The following is a 21,329-nucleotide window of genomic DNA, read 5'->3' as shown; positions in this document are numbered from 1 at the left end:
AATTCTTTCAAACCTGAGTGTGTGCTCGCGTGAAAAGGATGAGAGAGTTTTTACACATATATTTGTGAGACAAACAGCCTAATTACCTCTTAAAAACAAAAAGTGACTAGCACACTTTTAATCACGAACAAACGTGCAAATTCCCGTTACTCAAATACCACCTCAAGGGGAAAATTTAAAAGCATTTAGCAGAGCAATTTAAATCATTTCAGAAAAGTATAAAATCGTAATTAGGAAGACACTCGCTAATTAACGAAAATAAGCTTATATGTAAACACGTACATATACTGTACATACATACATATATATGTGTACATACATACATACATATATATGTATGTATGTATGTATGTATGTATGTACATGCATACATATATATATGTATGTATATATACACACACATAACCGAAAATATACAACTGTTTACAGGTACGGTTAAATCCTAAGTAACTAATTAAAATCAAGCGAAATATGACATCAGCAATATCTATATAAAGGATACTTATCATTGAATTTTTCTCTTAAATAACATATGCTTAATAAAATCTAAGTACAGTATACACGCAAAAAGCCAGATGTAAACGTATTCGGGCCTCATGTCTTCTACGCACAAATGCACATGAAACTCGCACTTGCGTGCGCGCGCCTTCATATACCTACACATGGAAAACACAAGCCTTTACGTCGTGAATCCTCAATACGTCACAAGTGTAACATTGATTCTATTGCCAGTACTCCCTTAGAAGAACCGTGCCGATTGTTCGCAGAAGCAGAGCCTCTGTGTTTACGGGTTGCCTAGCTAACCAACCTCAGGCGCTCATCAACCCCAATATGCAAACGGTTGGGTGGGTGTGGGGAGAACAGTATGTAGGGCAACAGGGGTTTTCAAAGATAAAGGAAAGCTGTGCAATAACTGCAAATGAACAGTTTAAAAGGCTGTTGTCGCAAGAATTATTATTATTATTATTATTATTATTATTATTATTATTATTATTATTATTATTGCACTAGGCATGAAGACCCTTCTTTGCATCCAGAATTAGTCCTAATATGTTTGTTCTTTGTGTATAATTATTATTATACATAATGTGCCTTAATTTTTTTGTTGAAAAATTAAAAGGGTATAAATTATTAATTCTTAAAAAAGCTTCCACGAAACACAATGTCATTATGTGAAAATACATGGAAAAAGAAAAGAAAAGAAAATAAAGAAGTCTAGATAAAGCTCAGCATATGTAAGGTATAGTGTCATGGTTATGACCTGACACTGCAGATGTTAACAGAAGTAATAAGAATACACATATAAAATTTAGGCCGAAGTCCAAGTGCTGCGAAATATTTTTGGTGAACGTCATATTACACAGCTTTTTCGAATAGTTGCTGTAAGACGAAAATATATCAGTTCATAAAACTACATGAGATTTTAAATGTAACCTAATACTTTATTTAGGAATACGTGCCAGTTTCTGTAAACACGTTATGACTTTTAAAAAACGAGCGATAAATAACGAGCTACATTCGTTAAAAAAATCATATTTCTCAGCTTAAGCTGAGATAGACCTTATGCATAAAATAACTTAAATACATTTACTCACACTCACAGAGAGACGTGTTATGTATACATACATACATACATATGTGTATATATATATATATATATGTGTGTGTGTGTGTGTGTGTGAGTGTGTGTGGGTGTACGTGTTTGTGTATGCGTGTTTTACCTGCTTGTTTACGTACAGACACAATCAATTGATTCCTTTCTCTTGAAATGGTTAGTTGTTACCGTTACTATGGTACACATACTTCCAACATGACTGAGGAAGAGGCTTTTAAATTTATCCGATAACCGGATTATTTGATATGTGGGAAATTCAATAAGACCAGAACTTTGACGAGGAAAGGCGTCTACATAACATGAAATATGCGTCAATGACCCCGGTTACTATAAAGTCAGTTTTTTTCTACTTTTTCATTCTTTCTAATGGGCCTGCATAATATCAGTGACTTTCTTCAGAAAACAACTACAGGCTGTAACAATCTTCACCTCTTAGATAGAAGCATATAAATATTATCTGTCAAAGTTGTTTTTACTGTTTCAATCTTTCTTTTAAACAAAAAAGATGCATCCAAGAAAAAATCATCATAACTCGTGAATCCATTCGTTAACAGGAAAATCTTTTGTGTTATTTTCCTAGATATGGTAACTCAAAGCTTTTTCTTTGCCGTTTTCATTGCCTAATTCTTTGAAAAGACAAAGCTCAGAGCTTGATCTATACTTTTTTACTGATGCCTCAAAATAAAATTAATTCTTATATGGCTGCCATCCTCCATATATTATTATCCGAAAGGTTTATACAATTTTTTTCAAGGCAAAACGGGAACAAAAGGTTTCGTCCAGTTACCTTCCTGATTTGGCAAACCTCATCATTATTTCGCTACTTCTTTGGTGTGGCTAGATTAAAAATGTTTCCTATGATAGTTTACTCAGTCCTCTTAGACTTAGTAAAACCAAAAACATTCCTTCGCTGTTTTCCATGACAGTATAAATAAATTCTTTCCCTTCATAACTGCTGTTGAAATGCGGAGTTTTGTTCATTATCCTCTTTAAAACAAAGAATTTCCTTCACTACTCTTCTTGAGCGACGACTTCCCTTCAGTCTTACCCTAGAATCACAGCGTTTCAGTTCACTATTCCCCTGGAGATCAATAATTTTCCTTCGTTATTCTCCTAGATGGAAAAATTTCCTTTCATACTCCCACAGACTGTTAGGCTTCTAGCTTGCTCACCTTAAAACAAAAACTTTCCCTTCAATATTTTTTTGGGAACAAAGGTTACCTTTCATACTTTCTTTAGAATGTCAGTCTTTCAGTTCATTATTCCTGATGAAACAAATAATCCTTTTATAATCTCCTTGAACAACGGTTCGCATTCAATATTTCCATAGAATGGTAAACTTTCAGGTCAATACACCCGCTGAAACAAATAATGTTCCTTCAATATTTTCCTGGAACAAAAGCTTGGCATTTCTTGCTTAGGATGTTATGCTTTCAGTTCGATAATCACCTTTAAAAATATAATTTTCCTTCAATATTCTCCTCAAACAAAGGCTTACACGCATCATTTATTTTCCCAAAATGGTAATCATTCACTACTCACTATTTTCCTTCCACAAAGGCTTCCTTTTATTATTTACCTAGAATTCTATGCTTTCGTTAATCCCTTAGAAAGAAATAATCTACATTCGACATTCTCCTAGAACAGATACTGCCCTCATTATTTCCGTAGAATGTTAGGCTTCCAGTTAACTATTCTCGTTGAAACAAATAATTTTTCTTCAATGTTCAGTAGGATCCAAAGTTCCTCTTATTATTTCCATAAAACGTTAGGCTCTCAGTTAGCTGTTCCACTTAAAAAAATCATTCAAATAATCTGCTTGAACAAAGGCTTCCTTCATTACTCCCCTTTAAATAGAGCTTTTTACTATTCGTCTTAAAACAAAGACTTTGCTTCGACTACTACCCTTGTAACAAGGACTTTGCCTTCACAGTTATCTTGGAGGCATGCTTTTCTCTCATTCCTTTCCTTGTAACAATGACTTTGCCTTCATAATTAACCCTGATGCAAAGAGTTTTTCTCCACTATTCTATTAACCTTGATACAAAGACTTTTCTCTCAGTATTTTCCTTAAAAAATGGACTTTGCTTTCACATATACCCTTGGAACAAAGACATTTCCCCTAATTATTCTCCTTGAACCAAGGGTTTCGCCTCACCATTCTCCCTTGATAATTACCGTGACAACGAAGACTTTTCCCTTACTATTCTTCTGGAAACAAGTACGTTTCCTTCACAAGTCTCTTTGGTCGAAATACTCGTCCATCACCATTCTCATCGAAAAAAAAATTACTCTCCTTCACAGTTACCCTTGGCACACAGAAATTTCCCTCACTATCCTCGTTGAAACATGGGCTTTGCCTTCATAATTGCACTTGTTACAAAGACATTGCCCTCACCATTCGCCCTGGAAAAACGACTCTGCTTCACAATTTCACTTGGAACGTAGCTGTTCCTTCGCTACGTCCTTGAAACAAGGGCTTTGTTTTCACAGTTATCCTTAATACAAAATCTTTTCCATCACTATTCTCCTTAAAGAAATGAATTTGCCGTCACAATTACCCTTGGAACAAAGACTTTTCCTGCACTACTGACCTTGAAAAGGGAACTTTTCTTCAAATACAGACATCTCCCTCACCATTCTCCTAAAAGAAAAGACTTTGCCCTCACAATTATTCTTGAAAAAGGTATTTGCCTTCACAATTACCTGTGGAAAAAGATTTTTTCCTCACTATTCTCCTTGAAACAAGGGATTTGCTTAGACAGATATCCTTGTTAAAAAGTCTTTTCTCCCAATATTCTTAAAAAAAAGTACCTTGCCTCTTCAATTACCCTTATAAAGAAAGATTCCCCCCCTCACTATTTTCCTTGACTCAAGGGCTTTGCGTCCATTATAATCCTAGATTCAAAGAATGTTCTTCAATATTCTCCTTGATAAAATGGACTTTGCCTTCACTTATACCATTGGATAAAAGACATTTCCCCCGTTATTCTCGCTTACACAAGGACGTTGCCTTTACAGCACCCTTGGAACAAGACTTCTCCTTCACTGTCTCATCACTATGACTTTGCCATCACAATTACCCTTGCAAAGAAGACTTTTCCCCTAGTAACTTCTTGTAACAAAGACTATTCCTTCACAATTACCCTTGGGACTAAGGATTTTGCCTTGGTTATTTCCCTTAGAAAACAGTTTTTCTTCCACTATTCTCCTTGAAAAAGGGACTTTGCCTTCTCAATTACCCTTGGATCAAAGACTTTTCTCCTCATTATTCTCTTTGAACATTTTCCTGGACACAAAGCCTTTTCCCCTCATTAATCTCCTTGAAAAGAGTACTTTCCCTTCACAATTATCTTTGATACAAAGCCTTTTCCCTCATTATTCTCCTTGAAAAAAGTATTTTCCCTACACAATTATCCTTGATACAAAGTCTTTTCTTTCACTGTTCTTCTTGACACACGGACTTTACCTTCCTAATTACTCTTGGAACAAAGACCTTTCCCTCACTATTTATCCTGGGTCAAGGTCTTTGCCTTCACAATTAATCAAGAAACAAAGACTTTTCCCTCGCTTTCTCCTCGTAACAAGGACATCGTTTTCGTAATTATCCTTGCAGCAGGAGCTTCCTTCTCTCTATTCTTCTAGATATGCCTCAAACTAAAGATCTACTCTTGTTATGCATACTGTCAGGGAGAAAGCAGCAGACTAAATTTCTCACTGCACGGCCGAAGTTTTGATCCAAGGAACTAAATTTTCACCACATTAACCAAATCTTTCATCCTTTAAACCAAAGTGTTCATGGTTGAGCAACTAAATGTGAACAGCCAATATGGAAAGATTTGTTTGATGACGGTATAACCAATAATAGGTCTCTTAGTTATTAATATATTTTACATGAGGAAAATCAGACGAATTCATTAAAACAAAAAATACTTATTTTCACGTTCCACTATATTGCATATAGCATCTTGTGATAAGAACCTAATTTCGTCAAATATGAAGATGTATATTTATCGATCAAGTTATCGATCTGTCAGTCTATCTATCCATCAATAAATCCATTTATAGATATGCTTGCCTATGAACAAATGCATACGCAGTAATATTTCTAAAGGTACATCGTCAGGAACACATTATTTATGTCTAAATTAGGAAACGTTAAGGAAGTTGAAGATAAATTGTAAGCGGTCTCCCACAAGTCCCACGTCTCACAATTCTATAATTATGCACAGTGGAAAATGTCGAACGTTGAGGCAGGGGGAGAATTCCAAAGCTTTGCAAAAGAACGAAACAGAGATTTACTGAATCGTGTAATCCTAGGAGGATCACCAATTTCTCTGTAGAAAATAGGAGTTGAAGTATGAACAGTGAACAAAATGCTATTTACAGAAAAAGAAGATTTACTTGTCTATTAAAAGCGGAAATGAACGAAAATTTACATAAAAAGGCAGATAAGGAGACCGCTCTTAGATATTAGAGTCTCCTTCTATAACGAAGGTAAATAAATAGTTATTAGTAAATAATATCCAGATGCACATATACTTCTATGCGAACTCATAAAAGAATATACAAGTTTTATTTCTGTCCTTGATCAAGTCACAAATATTAACCTCTTCTTCACCCTTCAATTTTGAGCTCATATTAGCTATCATTTTTGTATCAAATCTTAAGCATACGATAAAATCCCTCGTATCGAGAACTTTCTTTTCAGAGTAACTTTGTGCCCTTATTAGAGACATGTTGATTTTATTTCCGAAAACATGAGCTCCAAGATTCTTCAGCATTCGACTGGACATTACCGTCACCCCATTCACAAAGATATATATACACAAATATATATACAGTCTACACATATATATATATATATTTATATATATATATTTATATATATATATTATATATATATATATATATATATATATATATATATATATATATATATATATATATATATATATATATATACATATACATACATATATATATATGTGTGTGTGCGCGCGCGTGTGTGTGTGCATGTATGCCTGTGTGCGTCCTTGATGGAGCAGATGTATCAAGTTTCACCACATCAATACCTCTTCGCATAATTACAAAGGCAGTTCATCAGCACTGTTATCTTCTCTCCTTGTCACTCACCGTGCATGCACTGTCCTTCTTGCATGCGATCACGTACTTCTTAAGTATGAGAAATTTTTCTCTCGAAGGTTTCAAGTTCACACATATTAGTACTGCTCTTGGTCACATTCTCTTTCTTTATATCAGACAACATATGAGATTCACTCTTCCTGTATACCTCTTCGTATCTGTCAATTAATTATCTCTGTGTGAGGGAAGGGTCTTAGCTCGTCCTATTTCAATTCCTCGTTTTGCTAGCCTTTTTAATAGCCTTTAAATATATCATGTGAAATATCCTTATATCTTTAAGATTTATTGTTATATATCCATGATTCAAGAATTTGTACTCCCAACAACAACGGTTGTTTTAACTGTAAACTCTGCCAAATTCTCAAATGTCTAAACATTTTTCTTCTTGGAGAACCATTTTTTTTTCTCCATAATTACTAAAATGATCCTGCAACCTTTCTTTCCCCATTTGTTCAATGACTCACTTCCTTAGTCTTCCTACGGTTCTTTGTAACATATTATATTCCAAGATCATTAAGTGAGTCATCCCGTTCCATTCTCTCATTATCCAAACTACCAACAGTTGTTTCACTAAATCGACGTTAATTTATTCTCATAAGGCTACTCTCGCTAGTAATCAAGGTCAATTTTCTGGGTTTACAAACATTTTAAAACTCAATCAACGGCCTCCGCAATTCCTCTCCGCTATCTTCAATCGGTAATTTATGATCTGCAAACATCGGCCAAACATGCGTAGCCGCTTCCTACTCTCTGATCTTTTCTGAAGTAAATACTCAACATTACAAGAATGTTAAAGAATTGTAGTGACATAATTCATCTTTTTTCATAATTTAACCCGAAAGATAGTAATTTTAAATTTTCGTGCATTATCTGTATGTTTTCGATAAGAATTTCTTTTTAACTTCCTTTCATAGTTTCTCTTATATTTAACTCCATTCAACTCTGATTTGTGCTGAGCCTCACCCAATCTCCATTTTTCCCTGAACATCCTGTTCCACTGTAACAAAGCTTTTACCCTTATTCCTGCATGTAAATATAATCATGATTCTCTTGTTCTGAGCCTCGAGTCAATCTGAGCAAGAGTAAGGTATTTGGGGTGAATAGAAGCCACAAAGATAGACCAGTGTTAGTGTTATTCGTATAAGTATTTTCAAGAAAATATAACAGATAATGCTATTTTAGAGAAGAGTAAGTCACAGAATAGGTGAAGCAAGAAAGGAAGCAGGCATGTACAAAAGACTGGGAAGACACGTGAATTGTACGTGGAAGCCAAGGTGAAAATTGGAGCGTGGACGCTGAATGCAAATGAAAGGAGTGAGGTCGAAGCTGTCTGCGTAGCATATACAGCTTTAGAAGAACTGATAGGGTGAGAATTATGGAGATAGGTAAAACCACTGGAGTAACTGAAAGGGTGATTAGAGTATTTTGAAATGCCATATGGAAAAAATGAATGACGATAGTTGGTTGTGAACGAGTGAATGATTCAGAGGCATCAAAAGGAATGACAGGAAGACCTAGAAAGGGTTGGACAGAAGATGAAAAATAGCTGATTCTGAAAAAGGACCTTAATATCCAATAAGCACGAGAGTATGTGCAAAATAAGGACTTCCAAACGCTGATGAACCTCCTTTGAAGACGAATGAAAAAGCTACTGTTGTTACAGCACATGACGTCCTTTCGCATATCAGCAGTTAAAGTATCGACGTGGCAATGACTGTTGTGTTGTTGTTATTTTCTTAGCCACCTCCTGTTAGGAGAAATGGTTTAAAATTCCGACGAAACATGTATGTATATATATATATATATATATAGTATATATATATATATATATATATATATATATATATATATATATATATATATATATATTTATATATATAATATATATATATGTGTATATATATATATATATATAATTTATATATATAATATATATAATATATATATACATATACATATTTGTATCCTCATAGTGGTGTACTTTTTATAATCACACACACTTTAATCCAGCAACATCCTTTAATAAAGAATTAAGCATACTTACCGGGGCAAATGCACTCATTAATTATAACTCCCCTTAGGCGTAAGTTATTCCCAAGATATAGTGGATTCCATATGAAATTACATTTTTTTTAATATATATATATATATATATATATATATATATATATATATATATATATATATATATATATATATATATATATATATTTATATAGTATATGTATACATATAAATAAATAAATAAATATGCATATATATATAAATATATATATATATATATATATATATATATATATATATATATATATATATATATATATTAACTTCATCACATACACAATTGTTCTCTGCATTAATACAATTATTAACAGGACCTCATTCAAACTAGATGGTATCTAGAGGAGATATCTATTTAATAAAGTTACAAGCTTTCTAGGACAAACAATCCTCGTTGTCAATTTTTTGTGACGTGACAATGAGGACTGTTTGTCCAAGAAAGCTTGTAACTTTTCTGAATAAATATCACCGCTAGATACCATCCAGTTTGAATGACGTCCTATTAGTAATATATATATATATATATATATATATATATAATATATATATATATATATATATATATATATATATATATATATATATATATATATATATATATATATATATATATATATATATATATATATATATATATATATATATATATATATATATATATATATATATATATATATATATATATATATATATATATATATATATATATATATATATATATATATATATATATATATTGATATATAAAATTCATAAAATTCTTTCATTAACATTAAAGAAAAAACTAAATTTAACACAACGGCGTGTACTTCATGATCTACAATAATAATTATTAAAATTCATTGGTTCTTTTTCGAGATTCGTTTACATGTATATGAAGTTTTAGTTCTGTTATTTTGATACTGAATTCGTTACCTTTCTGTCATTTCATTCAAGAAAAAAGAAAAACAAACATTTTCTAAATTCTGAGAATAGCTTAACAAAGAGAGTAGGCAAAATTCGTAGCATTAATTTAAACATTTATTTTACTTCCAGACACCATTTTATGCAATGGTATTCGCAAATAAGCAAAGAGTTATTGAAGGAAGGCTCGCTTCTAGAGAATTGAAGGTCGATATGCGCTTTCATGCGGTAAGTACAGGAACTTTTCCTTCGCTACATTTATTTCACTTGTTTCCCTTATATATATATATATATATATATATATATATATATATATATATATATATATATATATATATATATATATATATATATATATATATATATATATATATATATATGTATGTGTGTGTGTGTGTGTGTGTGTGAGTATGTATATATATATATATATATATATATATATATATATATATATATATATATATATATATATATATAAATGCTACAAAGGAAAGAGAAACGACGGAGTGTGCTAGGCCTTTCGACTTACTGTCCTTTACTCAGTCTGCTCAGTCAGTAAGTCGAAAGGCCTCAGCACCACCTGTCGTTTCTCTTCCTTTGTAGCATTGCCTTTATTTATATATTCATCACGTTCCATATTTTTCGTGATTCAGTTATACATACATACATATATATACATATATATATATAAAGATATATATATATATATATATATATATATATATATATATATATATATATATATATATATATACTGTAGATTATCCACACGAACTATGAAATTTTAAGAGACTCTTTCTTGATGTGAGTAAACTGCGAGGAAGGAAACGACTTGTTTATTGGTCAAAACTGGTCCTTCAAAATATTAGTACCCTAACGTAATAGCAGATAAAAAATATATAAAAGGAATTTTTGGAGCATCTCTTGCGTTAAATAATTTATTCCTCTACGGTATTATGATTTTATAGCAAGCAAAAATTTATTTACTTGATTGTGTACAAAATCTTCGTTAATTTGTGCTGAAGTTTATTCTAACGAATTAGATCAAATCTGCACTTTCATTTTGCTCAGAATTTCCGGTTAAGATCAGAAATTCAGTTTCTCAGCAGCTCTTTAACTATTGATTCCTTTGACACTCATAAAGAATGTACGCTGTTTTTCTTAGTGCCAGTTATAACTAGAATAGTTCTGAAGCTCATTTCAAATACATCATTAATAATTAAGTTTCCAATAAATGCAAGCGTCACCCCTTTCGACGCCGTTCGTAATATATTTTTCCTCGTAATTTTTTATATTCCCAATCTTTCTGCGAGAAGATAATTTCTAATGTTAACCAAAACAACAATGTTTTCTTTATGTAGGGTCTATTCAACAGAAAGTCGTTCAACATTCATTATAATTGACATAGGTGTCAAGCTAAATAATAAAAAATTCTAAAACTTATCAAATGACGGCAGACACTTAACTACTGAACCACGAAGTAAGATAAAAATTCATCTTGCTCCATAAATCTAGGAACATAAATCACATAATGTACTAGATCCGAATGTACCCACAACGCAATCATGACGAAATATAGGTTTTTGCCATTGGCTGATATGATGGATATCTAATGATAACATTAGATATATATATCTGTACTGTTGGTATATATATATATATATATATATATATATATATATATATATATATATATATATATATATATATATATATATATATATATTTGTGTGTGTGTCAGTATAAGTATACATATATATATATATATATATATATATATATATATATATATATATATATATATATATATATATATATATGTGTCAGTATAAATATGCATATGTATATAGTATATAAATATATATATATATATATATATATATATATATATGTGTGTGTGTGTGTGTGTGTGTGTGTATGTGTGTATACTGTATATATAAAATATATGTATATTTACATATTGCATGTATGCTGCATATTTTTACGTGAATATATGTATTCGCATAAAAATGAGACAGAGAAAAATTGATTATGCAAATAATGACATAAATTCATTACATTTTAAGAATGCTTGAATCAGGGAATGTTCAATGACCCGCGGTTACATGTATCGAAATTTTCTTCTGTTTGTTATCCGTGAAATGAAAAGTATAAAAGTTATTTGAAAAAGTCGCAGCAATTATTATTAGCTTTCAGAATTTGATAATAAAAAATTTACACGACTTATTTTCCGAATAGCAGCGGAATCCTGGGCAAAATAGACCACTCTCGACAGGTTTAAGGGTATTTTTAAAGTATTGCCAGACAGATTTAATATTCACCACCATAAACATTAACATCTTAATAGTTTTTTCTTATTTTATTTTGAAGTACATTGTATTTTTTTTTTGTAAATACACTCTCCTGGTGATTAACACCCGTCGATTTTCCGATAAAAGATGGACATTCTCACATTTTCTCTACACTTTTTTTCAATCTTTTTCAATTAATTGCTTCCAAATGCGTTTAATGACACTGCTCTCCTCAAACTATTACAAATTTCATGAGCCGATCTATAACGAGAAATTTCTAGCAGCGGCAACCGAAGTAAATCATAACGTCCTTCATTTTTCTTTTCACTTTATTAGGTAATTTCCAATTTGATATCACTGATAATCACTAATCACTGAAACTGTAGAGTAATCCAGCGTATAAAACTAATCAGAATTTATAAGACATACGTCGTGTCGCAAAACACGGACGGTACTTGATAACGGAGTGGTCTGAGGGTAACTGACGAGAGGGACCGCGAGAGACCTACCGGGCACAGGCACCATTGGCTACAAGTCGTCAATGTAAGAGGTGTCTGGGTCGGGGAGGTTGAGGGGGAGGGGGGGAGGAGTTTATCGTGGTTGGGCTGGGGTAGCTCTTGACGGAGGTCCTCCATTTTCTCCTTCGAGATTCTCAACCCATTTTATAATATTCTCTAAAAATCCGGTAATTACTCTCAGTAGATATTTAAGATTATATCTGAGCCTTTGGAGAATAGCTTTTGTTGAGCATTGAAGACGACGGAGATGGCATTGGATGCGATGTTATTGGGTGGCCATTACTTGGCATTCCCAACGTGAGTTGCCAGATCTCACCAAAGTGGTTCATTATGCAGCCATGCTGCATTTCAGGTACTCGAAGCAAAGACCTAAATTCGCAAAATTACTGAAATCGATTCGAAAAGGAGGCTCATGATAGTGAAGGTGATTGCAAGAAATTTCGAAAGTATATGCGAAGGTTACGCAACTCTGCTGACGTCATCGGGTTGAAGTGGTGCACACGTGGGTGTCAATTTACTCCAATGAAAGATGGGCGGAAGTCTCAGCATTCTTTTACGAGTTTCGTTTTTTAAATAACAAGTATGGCGCAAAGATAAATCCTGAGGAACGTTACTATCAGCAGAATTAATTCACTCTTAGTAATGTCAGCAAGTAATGACCACATTCCTTAATTTAACTGTCGATATATTCATCCACGATGATACCTTCCTAACAAACATAACAATTTCTTCATAGAACAAGGTAAGGAAAATGACATGCCTTCGAGACATAAACAAGAGAATTCAAGTTTTTCTTCTAGTATGCGAGGCAAATTGCCGAATCGAGACGAGCTTTGCATGTAAAGGCAAGTAGATGTTAACTTTATCGATCTCATGCCAATTTATTCCTGCAAGTAATGGCACGTACGACCTTCAGCTTCTTCACATTTAGTTATTTCAGGTGTAGCTTTGAAATACAATGTATAATCATATTTCCTCTTTTTGTTTCCTTTGTATTTGTTTCTTATCTGAAGTGGGAATTGCATCACACCTAAACAGAAAACTAGGGAGTAGGAACGCATGAGAATGCTTTAGGTTTTAAAGTCTAGCGATGGCTGACTGTTTTATTATTGATGATACTAATTGCTCAGTTTGGCCACTGTGTTGATTTTGTATGAACCCCTGGCTCGAAATGTTTCCGTCAGATATCTTTAGCTTTGTCCTAAGATGCATATATATATTTGCAATTTACAGTAAACTAAATCTCTCTCTCTCTCTCTCTCTCTCTCTCTCTCTCTCTCTCTCTCTCTCTCTCTCTTATGCAATTACTCTCTCTCTCTCTCTCTCTCTCTCTCTCTCTCTCTCTCTCTCTCTCTCTCTCTCTTATGCAATTACTCATTAACATTTCAGAAATCCCCGTACATAAAGCCGACGGGCAAATGGAAAGAACACCGAAATAAACGAAATGCCAGAACAAATAATACTTCTGCTCGAGATAATTACAATCTAATCACAGCTGAGACCTGAAACCCCACAAAACCTAACGAGGCCTGAGCAACCTTGGATTCCCTCTACGTGTCCTTTATTAACCAACTGACTTCTCACGCGAAGGACCCCATTCACCAATGATGCCCCAGCGATTTCTCTAAAGCCAGTTATCTCCTTCGACGATTGGCTCGTCTACATTTCTGACATCATTTCCCTAATCATGAAGCCGCCGTGGCAAAGTCCTTGACTCGGGATATTGCTGGGTCGATGGATGCTAAACTAGGTCATATAGGAGTGCTGTTTCCATATCTGCGAAACGGAATCAGTCGAGGCTTCCTAAATAAAACTAGGTCAAGCTGCAATGCAAACGGCGTAACCAGATAGTTCAGGACACGCATCGCAGAGGAAAAGAGGAGGAGCTCCTTTAAGCAATTTACCGCGCCCTTGACCCTCCCAATCGTGCGCTGGTCTCCCACGAAAACAGTATGGAGACTGAAGATAAAAGTACAAGAGTGGTTATTCTAAACAGCTGGATATAATTCTTAAGATTTACTTTGTCACACGCTCAATTTCAGTGGAAGAGCTAAATAATGAAACGTGGATTATTTTACCGTGGAGTTTATTCGTATTTATTTAGATATCAGTACAGTACTTTCCGAAAATCGATTCCCTGTGAACACTTACCATCCTCAGCTGTAGCCTCTGCCGGCCTTCCCATGCTCCTCGTGATTAATATCAGATTAATTATAGTTTTGTCTGGAGTTGTATGTGTATCTGACTAGCCGTCGGTCTGTCTAAACTATATATATATATATATATATATATATATATATATATATATATATATATATATATATATATATATATATATATATATATATATATATATATATATATATATATATATATATATATATATATTATATATAGGCCTTTCAACACACGGTCTGCTAGGAAAATAACGTGTGTTGAAAGACCTAGCAACCACTCCGTTGCTTCACATTTCTTTCGTGGCGTTTGCCTTTATTTATCACATTCATCACGTTCCATATCTTCGTGAGAGATAACATTGAGTGTGTAGGTATGTGAGCCACTAAAGATGAAATTCTGGAAAAACATTCCCGTGTGCTCTTCATTGCCTTTCATGAATAAGTGAGAACTAATGGTTCAGAAACAACTCAGTCTGATCATAACCCAATATACGCAAATAACTGTTATCGATACGACGCTGAACTTCCTGTTATACAATATCTAATGGTATCATTTTCCGAACTTATGAAAACCTCTAATTAAGCGCATAAAATTAGAAATGTTTATTTCAGAAACAAGAACTACATAAAACAGTTGTCGCCCATGAATATGGCAATATTTTGTATTCGATTTAATGAGCAGTTTTACTTTGCGCTGACTCCCCTCAGACTAACCTCATAATATGTGGTGACCTTTAAGAATAATAAGCACTGCTTGAGGAAATTGAAGACAAGGATCTATCGGGTTTAATTTCAGGTCTCTCTAGGTGTGCTAATACCATCATATTTTGCGATTAATCTTCAAACTCTTACTTCGTGTCAACCAAACAACAAGTTTAAATTGCTATTCATATTCGGAGTTGTTCATATTTTTGGCAATCGTATGCAATCGGTTACACATAGAATTGAAAAAAAATAGTTATCCTCGTAATAAAAAATACAGTTCTTATCCACACTTAGAATTATTTTTATATGCCTCCCAGGGAAGCATCTGAAAATAGTCGATAACATAAGATGCACTTTATTTATACAATTGTAAAGCTTTAAGAAAAATATCGAAAGATTTCCGCGACAAGAAAACAAATATGAACCTGGGATTGCATGAAGTTTACAACGAATCGATGGAGAGGCGGTGGATACTTGTAACCGACTGTGATTACTGAGGAGACACATGTAACGCAGGCTGTATTTTCATACACCACTACCACTCCCTCAAGGATGATATTGATCTCGCAAGTTAAAAATACGATTGTGCTTACCACCTCTTTTCACGAGAACCGAAGGTGTCAACGTACTTTCAGTCGTTGCAGTACCGAAAGTTACAACTGCTTCTTTACGGAGAGAGAGAGAGAGAGAGAGAGAGAGAGAGAGAGAGAGAGAGAGAGAGAGAGAGAGAGAGAGAGATAGGAGGGTTTTTTCATGATCAGCGGAGGTGACATTGAAGTTTTCCCTTAAATACCTTCTAAAATTCCTCTGACATAAACGTTGATAGTACCGTATTTCAAAAATAATCTAGTAAATGTTAACTAAAAATGTTATTGTAATAAGAAAGCAGATATTTGTAAAACTATGTAAGTTAAATTAAAAATTAATATAAAAAAATTATTTTTCAAGTACGGTTAAAAACGTAAGCCTGTAAAAGGTGACACCCATACAAGAAAATTTGTTTTCTATTTGGGGGTTTCATTTTTAACAAGACCATCAACCGCGAAAGGGAAGGAAGTCTATATATAGCAAGATACTAACAATAACTAAATTACATTCCGGCTCTCGTGTATAATTTTTACAGAGCTTGGAAAAGAATAGCAAAATTCAAACACAACTATATGGATTTAACTTTGGTGACTACGAATTGGTGTCCTAGCGAAGCAGTCGAGTTTTTCGTCATAAATAAATCTTAACCCTTATCACGAACCATGAATACAATTTATCTATTCTCATAATGTGAAGAGGAAGGAGAGAAGCCATCTTTACACTAAAAATGGTACACACGTGTACATCTGAGTTATTCCTGTAACATTTATTATATAGCTGCGGGTTGTTTTATGCCAGTAAAGAAAAGTTAAGATATCCGTATACAGGCGCTAGAATTTAAGTCTGAATAAAAAGATAACTCACAGAGCAAATAAAGAGCAAATAAAACAAGGGGGTGGGATGGTGGGTGTGGGAGAAGAGTACGAGCTGTGCAGAACTTTTGGAACTTAAGAAAATCATTAGACCAAGCAGAAGCTGGAATGTTTAGAGAAAATGTAGGGCTGCTATTACTTTAGGGAGAGAATTGTGTCTGTCGAATCTGCGTGAAAGATACAGAGGAGTCTAGTGAAATGGATTTTCTACGTACCATACGTGAAGTGAGAAAAAAAGTTGAAAACTGAATAAATATAGTAGCTGGTAACAGATGGAAATAGAGTATGTTCAGGTAAACTGGTGAAGAAGAGATGCAAAAAACTCTGACTAGAAAATATATTAATGTATATACCCAGTATTTTATTAGCAAGAACAGAAGGTCGTCGAAAGATGGCCTGACATAAGTGCAAGTTCAATACGTGATCCTATATTCATTTAATGAGACTACCGTGTATGTTTACGGTTAAACTCAAAACTGTACAAGACTATACTCAGGACGGATGAATTAAAAACAAATTATCTTGTTTGTTCCTGAATCCATGCTATTGCAGAGGAAGAGTTTATTTAGATTAAATGCATGCAGATAGGCATTCATGGTGATATATGAAATTTACGTATATAAAAGCATATATTTGCCAGTTCACACAAATACAAATATAATGATAAATTTGTGTGTGTACGTATGTATGTTGTTGCTTCTTTCTGAACATTCTGTGGAATCCTTTCATAATGAACTAAACAGCTAACCTTAGAAAATACATAAAATCAAGTTTACAAAACAACCCCTGTACTTAAATGTAAAAACGGTACACAGATTCTTTCAAACTATTAATCCTTTAATTTTCCCCCAACCCCACCGTTACAATCTGAGATCATGGCATTACTTAACGTTATGGTAATAGTTCTTGACGGAGGTGATTAACCAGGGTTAATTATAGCACCACTTTCATGCTATTCTTAGCTTACCCTTTAATTGTATTCAGGGATATAGAAATCTATGAACTCATTGCTGCGTATGGGTAAACTCCGTACATAAACTCCGTCAGTGAAGCTAGTGAGAGCCAATGTTCTTATATGAGCTCGTGTTACTTCATTTTTTCATAATAATACACCGCAGTGTTATGTGTTATAAGTCTACATGATATCCCCAGTTAAAGTTTAGTATGCTTTGTATTCATTACAAATCATAGTATCCTTGAGTTTGTGTAAATTCCAAACTTAGATATAAATAAATAGTGAAGTCCCCAAACGTTAGGACAAAAGATGCAAGAAAATTCTGTGAAAATCACGCAAAGACATTTTTCATATAATATTACGACAACATCCGGTAAAAGTACACTTATATGTTCTGTTATGGAGAACCGCAGACTACATAATAATAATTTTTTCCATCTAAAAGTAAACGCGCAGGACCTTGGAACTCTCAATAGAGCACCACGGGATATCAATTTTAGCCAAGTCCCTCTTGTCAAATCCCCATTGTTCGGGAGGCACGAAGTTGCCCATTTTCTCTGAAGAATAACAGAAAACGGATATCCATCAGGGAGTAATTAATCAATGTGTCACGTAAACTATGGACCTGGTTTCATAGATGTTATGACCAAAGGGAAGTTACGGGAACAGGTGCCAAATAATTTATCACTTCATTATTCTTAGGGGGTGATACTGACTACAGTATTGCTTTTCACCTTTACATGAAATTATTAATCGTTTTTTTATTCACTATGCATCCTTAACATTCGAAATCTTAAACATTTAAAGATACACTTCAGTTTTCATCTAGATATTCTGAACCCGTTCATTCACAGGTTCTGTAAACGAAGTACAATTATTCTAATTTACGAGAAAGGTAACGTTATTCTTATTATTATTAAAATAATAAAAAGCATAACATCCGATAGAGAACGGAAGAAATGAAAGGAACCAGCGCGCACGCGCGCGTGTATGTGCGTGTGTGTGTGTGTATTAATGTTCAAAGCTTGATATAAAAATTTCTAAAAGAGAGGAGCAGTCTAAACGTATCAATAAAGCGCAGTTAAATGTGATTCATTTAAAATTTTAGTAACAAATTCTTATGTAATCGAAGACAATTACATTGTTCTTGACGGCTTTCGCTATATACAGGTATGCAAATCATTGCTTAAGTTGTTTACTAAAAGCCAGAGAAAAAAATAAATTCCTTCTTATTCTGTCTTCATAGTGGATAACGCTTGTTCTCTTTTATTTGTTATACTCCGCTTGTTTCTTTCTCATACTTCTAAACTAACGCCTCCCCCCACTGACTAGCTCGCCAGTTGAGTACCCTTATTCTATTAAATTAGCGATCTGTGAGTTTTATAAATCATTCGAAAATTTCAGAGGAATGAATGATATTATTTATCGGAATCTAGTCACTGTATTTGTATAACTAGAGATCTAGTTGAGTAAGATAACATTTTTAGATATAAACTGACTCGTGTAGTTTTATGCATCAAATCTCGACTAATCAAACAGACTTCTGTAACGATCTGTTATACATATTAACAAATAAGATGTCTCTGCTAAGGATTGGATTAATTTCCCTAAAATCAATGAAACAACATAGCCTATATCAGAGAGGAGTAAAATAATCTATTGCATAGGTACTCAAACAGATGGATATCAATAAACAAAGAATCTTGTATAAATTAAAAGAAAAAACAGATTTTTGACAAACAAAATACATGTTAATTTGAAACAAAAATTTTTTTTTATTAAAACAGATAGTTAATCCTTATTTAATCGTTGTATTTTTTAACATCCTCTTATTTTCATGTTAATCAGTTGACTATGAATAGTTAAAGCTTCATGCTAGAAAGTTAATCCGTAATGATCACGTTATCTTGTGTTATATCATCTACAAGGATATAAAACATTTAAACTCACTATCCATCAGTAATTCTGAATGTCCACTGATATAACCACCGGTCGATCATGGTATATATATATATATATATATATATATATATATATATATATATATATATATATATATATATGTGTGTAATTCTAATAGCCACAATGCCCTCTTAACTTCTCGAATTCTTCGCGCTTTTTTGGATATGCTTGTAACTACGAAGCCGAAAATATCCAGACGGAAGAAATTGAAGAGCCTGTGAATGGCGGTCGCGAGAATCGAACCCGCGTTACCATATTCACAAGGAGGTCACGTTGCCGACCTGGCTACGAGAAGGATAAAAGTCTATCGCCTCCCGTACATACATATACCTGTCGTTTTCAGATATATTTTGTTAGAGCTGGAATAGACCCATCCTCACCATCGTAGCCAAGTGGGCAATCGTTTTTATTGCTTTTGGGCTGAAATATATATATATATATATATATATATATATATATATATATATATATATATATATATATATATATATATATGTGTGTGTGTGTGTGTGTGTGTGTGTGTGTGTGTGTGTGTGTATATATATATTTATATATACTATATACACGGGTGTGTGTACATATATATGTGTGTATATATAAATACATATGTATATATATATATATATATATATATATATATATATATATATATATATATATATATATATATATATATATATATATGTGTGTGTGTGTGTGTGTGTATGTATATATACCGCGTGCATTATCTAATAGTCTTACCAGAAAATTCAGTATGAATACCATAAATAACTACTGAAATGTGAGCCAAATAAGTTTGTACTGGCAGAATTAATCTACCTGGGGCCGCTTTACCCTAGGCCCAGTCCCATCTCTTCCGTCACATGAATTTTTTGACGCCTGAACTCGGAATCGCTGAAAAAACGGAAATCCCGAACCCAAAGGCGAGCTCAAAATTCATTACCTACCTCACTACACCTCCCTTTATAAATTGCTACTAGGCATACAAGGAATTATTAAGCTCAGAGATCTAATTTGGTCAAATAAAACTGAGATATGAGCACCATCGCTACAGCCAACAAGCCATGTTTTGTGTACAATTCACATAATGAATGTTCAAGCATTAGTTTTGCTTCAGCTGTTTCACTTAAGAAATTCTAGAATCCTAAGTTTAAATTCCAGACAGAAAATCTGATATCTATCTCAGTACAAAAGGGGTTGTCTATAATCTTTTCAGGAAAAAGGTAATATAACAGCATTGAGATTCATAAGTGCGCTTAGTGAAAATCATTATTGATGTAATTCTGATATCAAATAGAAGTTATTCTTACAAATAATAGATAAATTCCAAAACTAATCATAATGGACATTTTAATACTATCAAAACACGCTGCCAAAGCTACATGCATTCAACACCGCGAATTTACGATGAACGATGTCTGCTGACAATAAAGCTTAAAATTAGATGTGCTATATCGTGGCTAATCTTTTCACAAGATACATTGTCAGTACCTTGTAGGTCTCTTGGCTCCTGCTTCTTTTGCCTAAATGCTAAACG

At 33.2% G+C, this 21,329-nt stretch overlaps 2 protein-coding genes across 2 annotated transcripts in view; one reads left to right on the top strand and one right to left on the bottom strand.

Annotated features, from left to right (window-relative positions):
- Positions 1–21,329, top strand: part of LOC136833451 (uncharacterized transmembrane protein DDB_G0289901-like) — a 218,882-nt gene that overhangs the window by 35,373 nt on the left and 162,180 nt on the right. The window contains exon 2 of the mRNA XM_067095629.1: positions 9,857–9,952. Within this exon, the coding sequence (XP_066951730.1) occupies positions 9,948–9,952 (5 nt within the window). The 5' untranslated portion in view covers positions 9,857–9,947. The remainder of the gene's footprint in view (positions 1–9,856; positions 9,953–21,329) is intronic.
- The window catches only part of LOC136833452 (cadherin-86C-like), a 207,697-nt gene that overhangs the window by 92,845 nt on the left and 93,523 nt on the right, over positions 1–21,329 (bottom strand). The gene's annotated exons all lie outside the window — the stretch shown is intronic.

Source organism: Macrobrachium rosenbergii, chromosome 51, assembly GCF_040412425.1.
Source record: "Macrobrachium rosenbergii isolate ZJJX-2024 chromosome 51, ASM4041242v1, whole genome shotgun sequence".
Taxonomy (NCBI): Eukaryota; Metazoa; Arthropoda; class Malacostraca; order Decapoda; family Palaemonidae; genus Macrobrachium; species Macrobrachium rosenbergii.
Note: the sequence above shows the minus strand (reverse complement) of the source record. Positions and strands in the feature narration are given on the sequence as shown.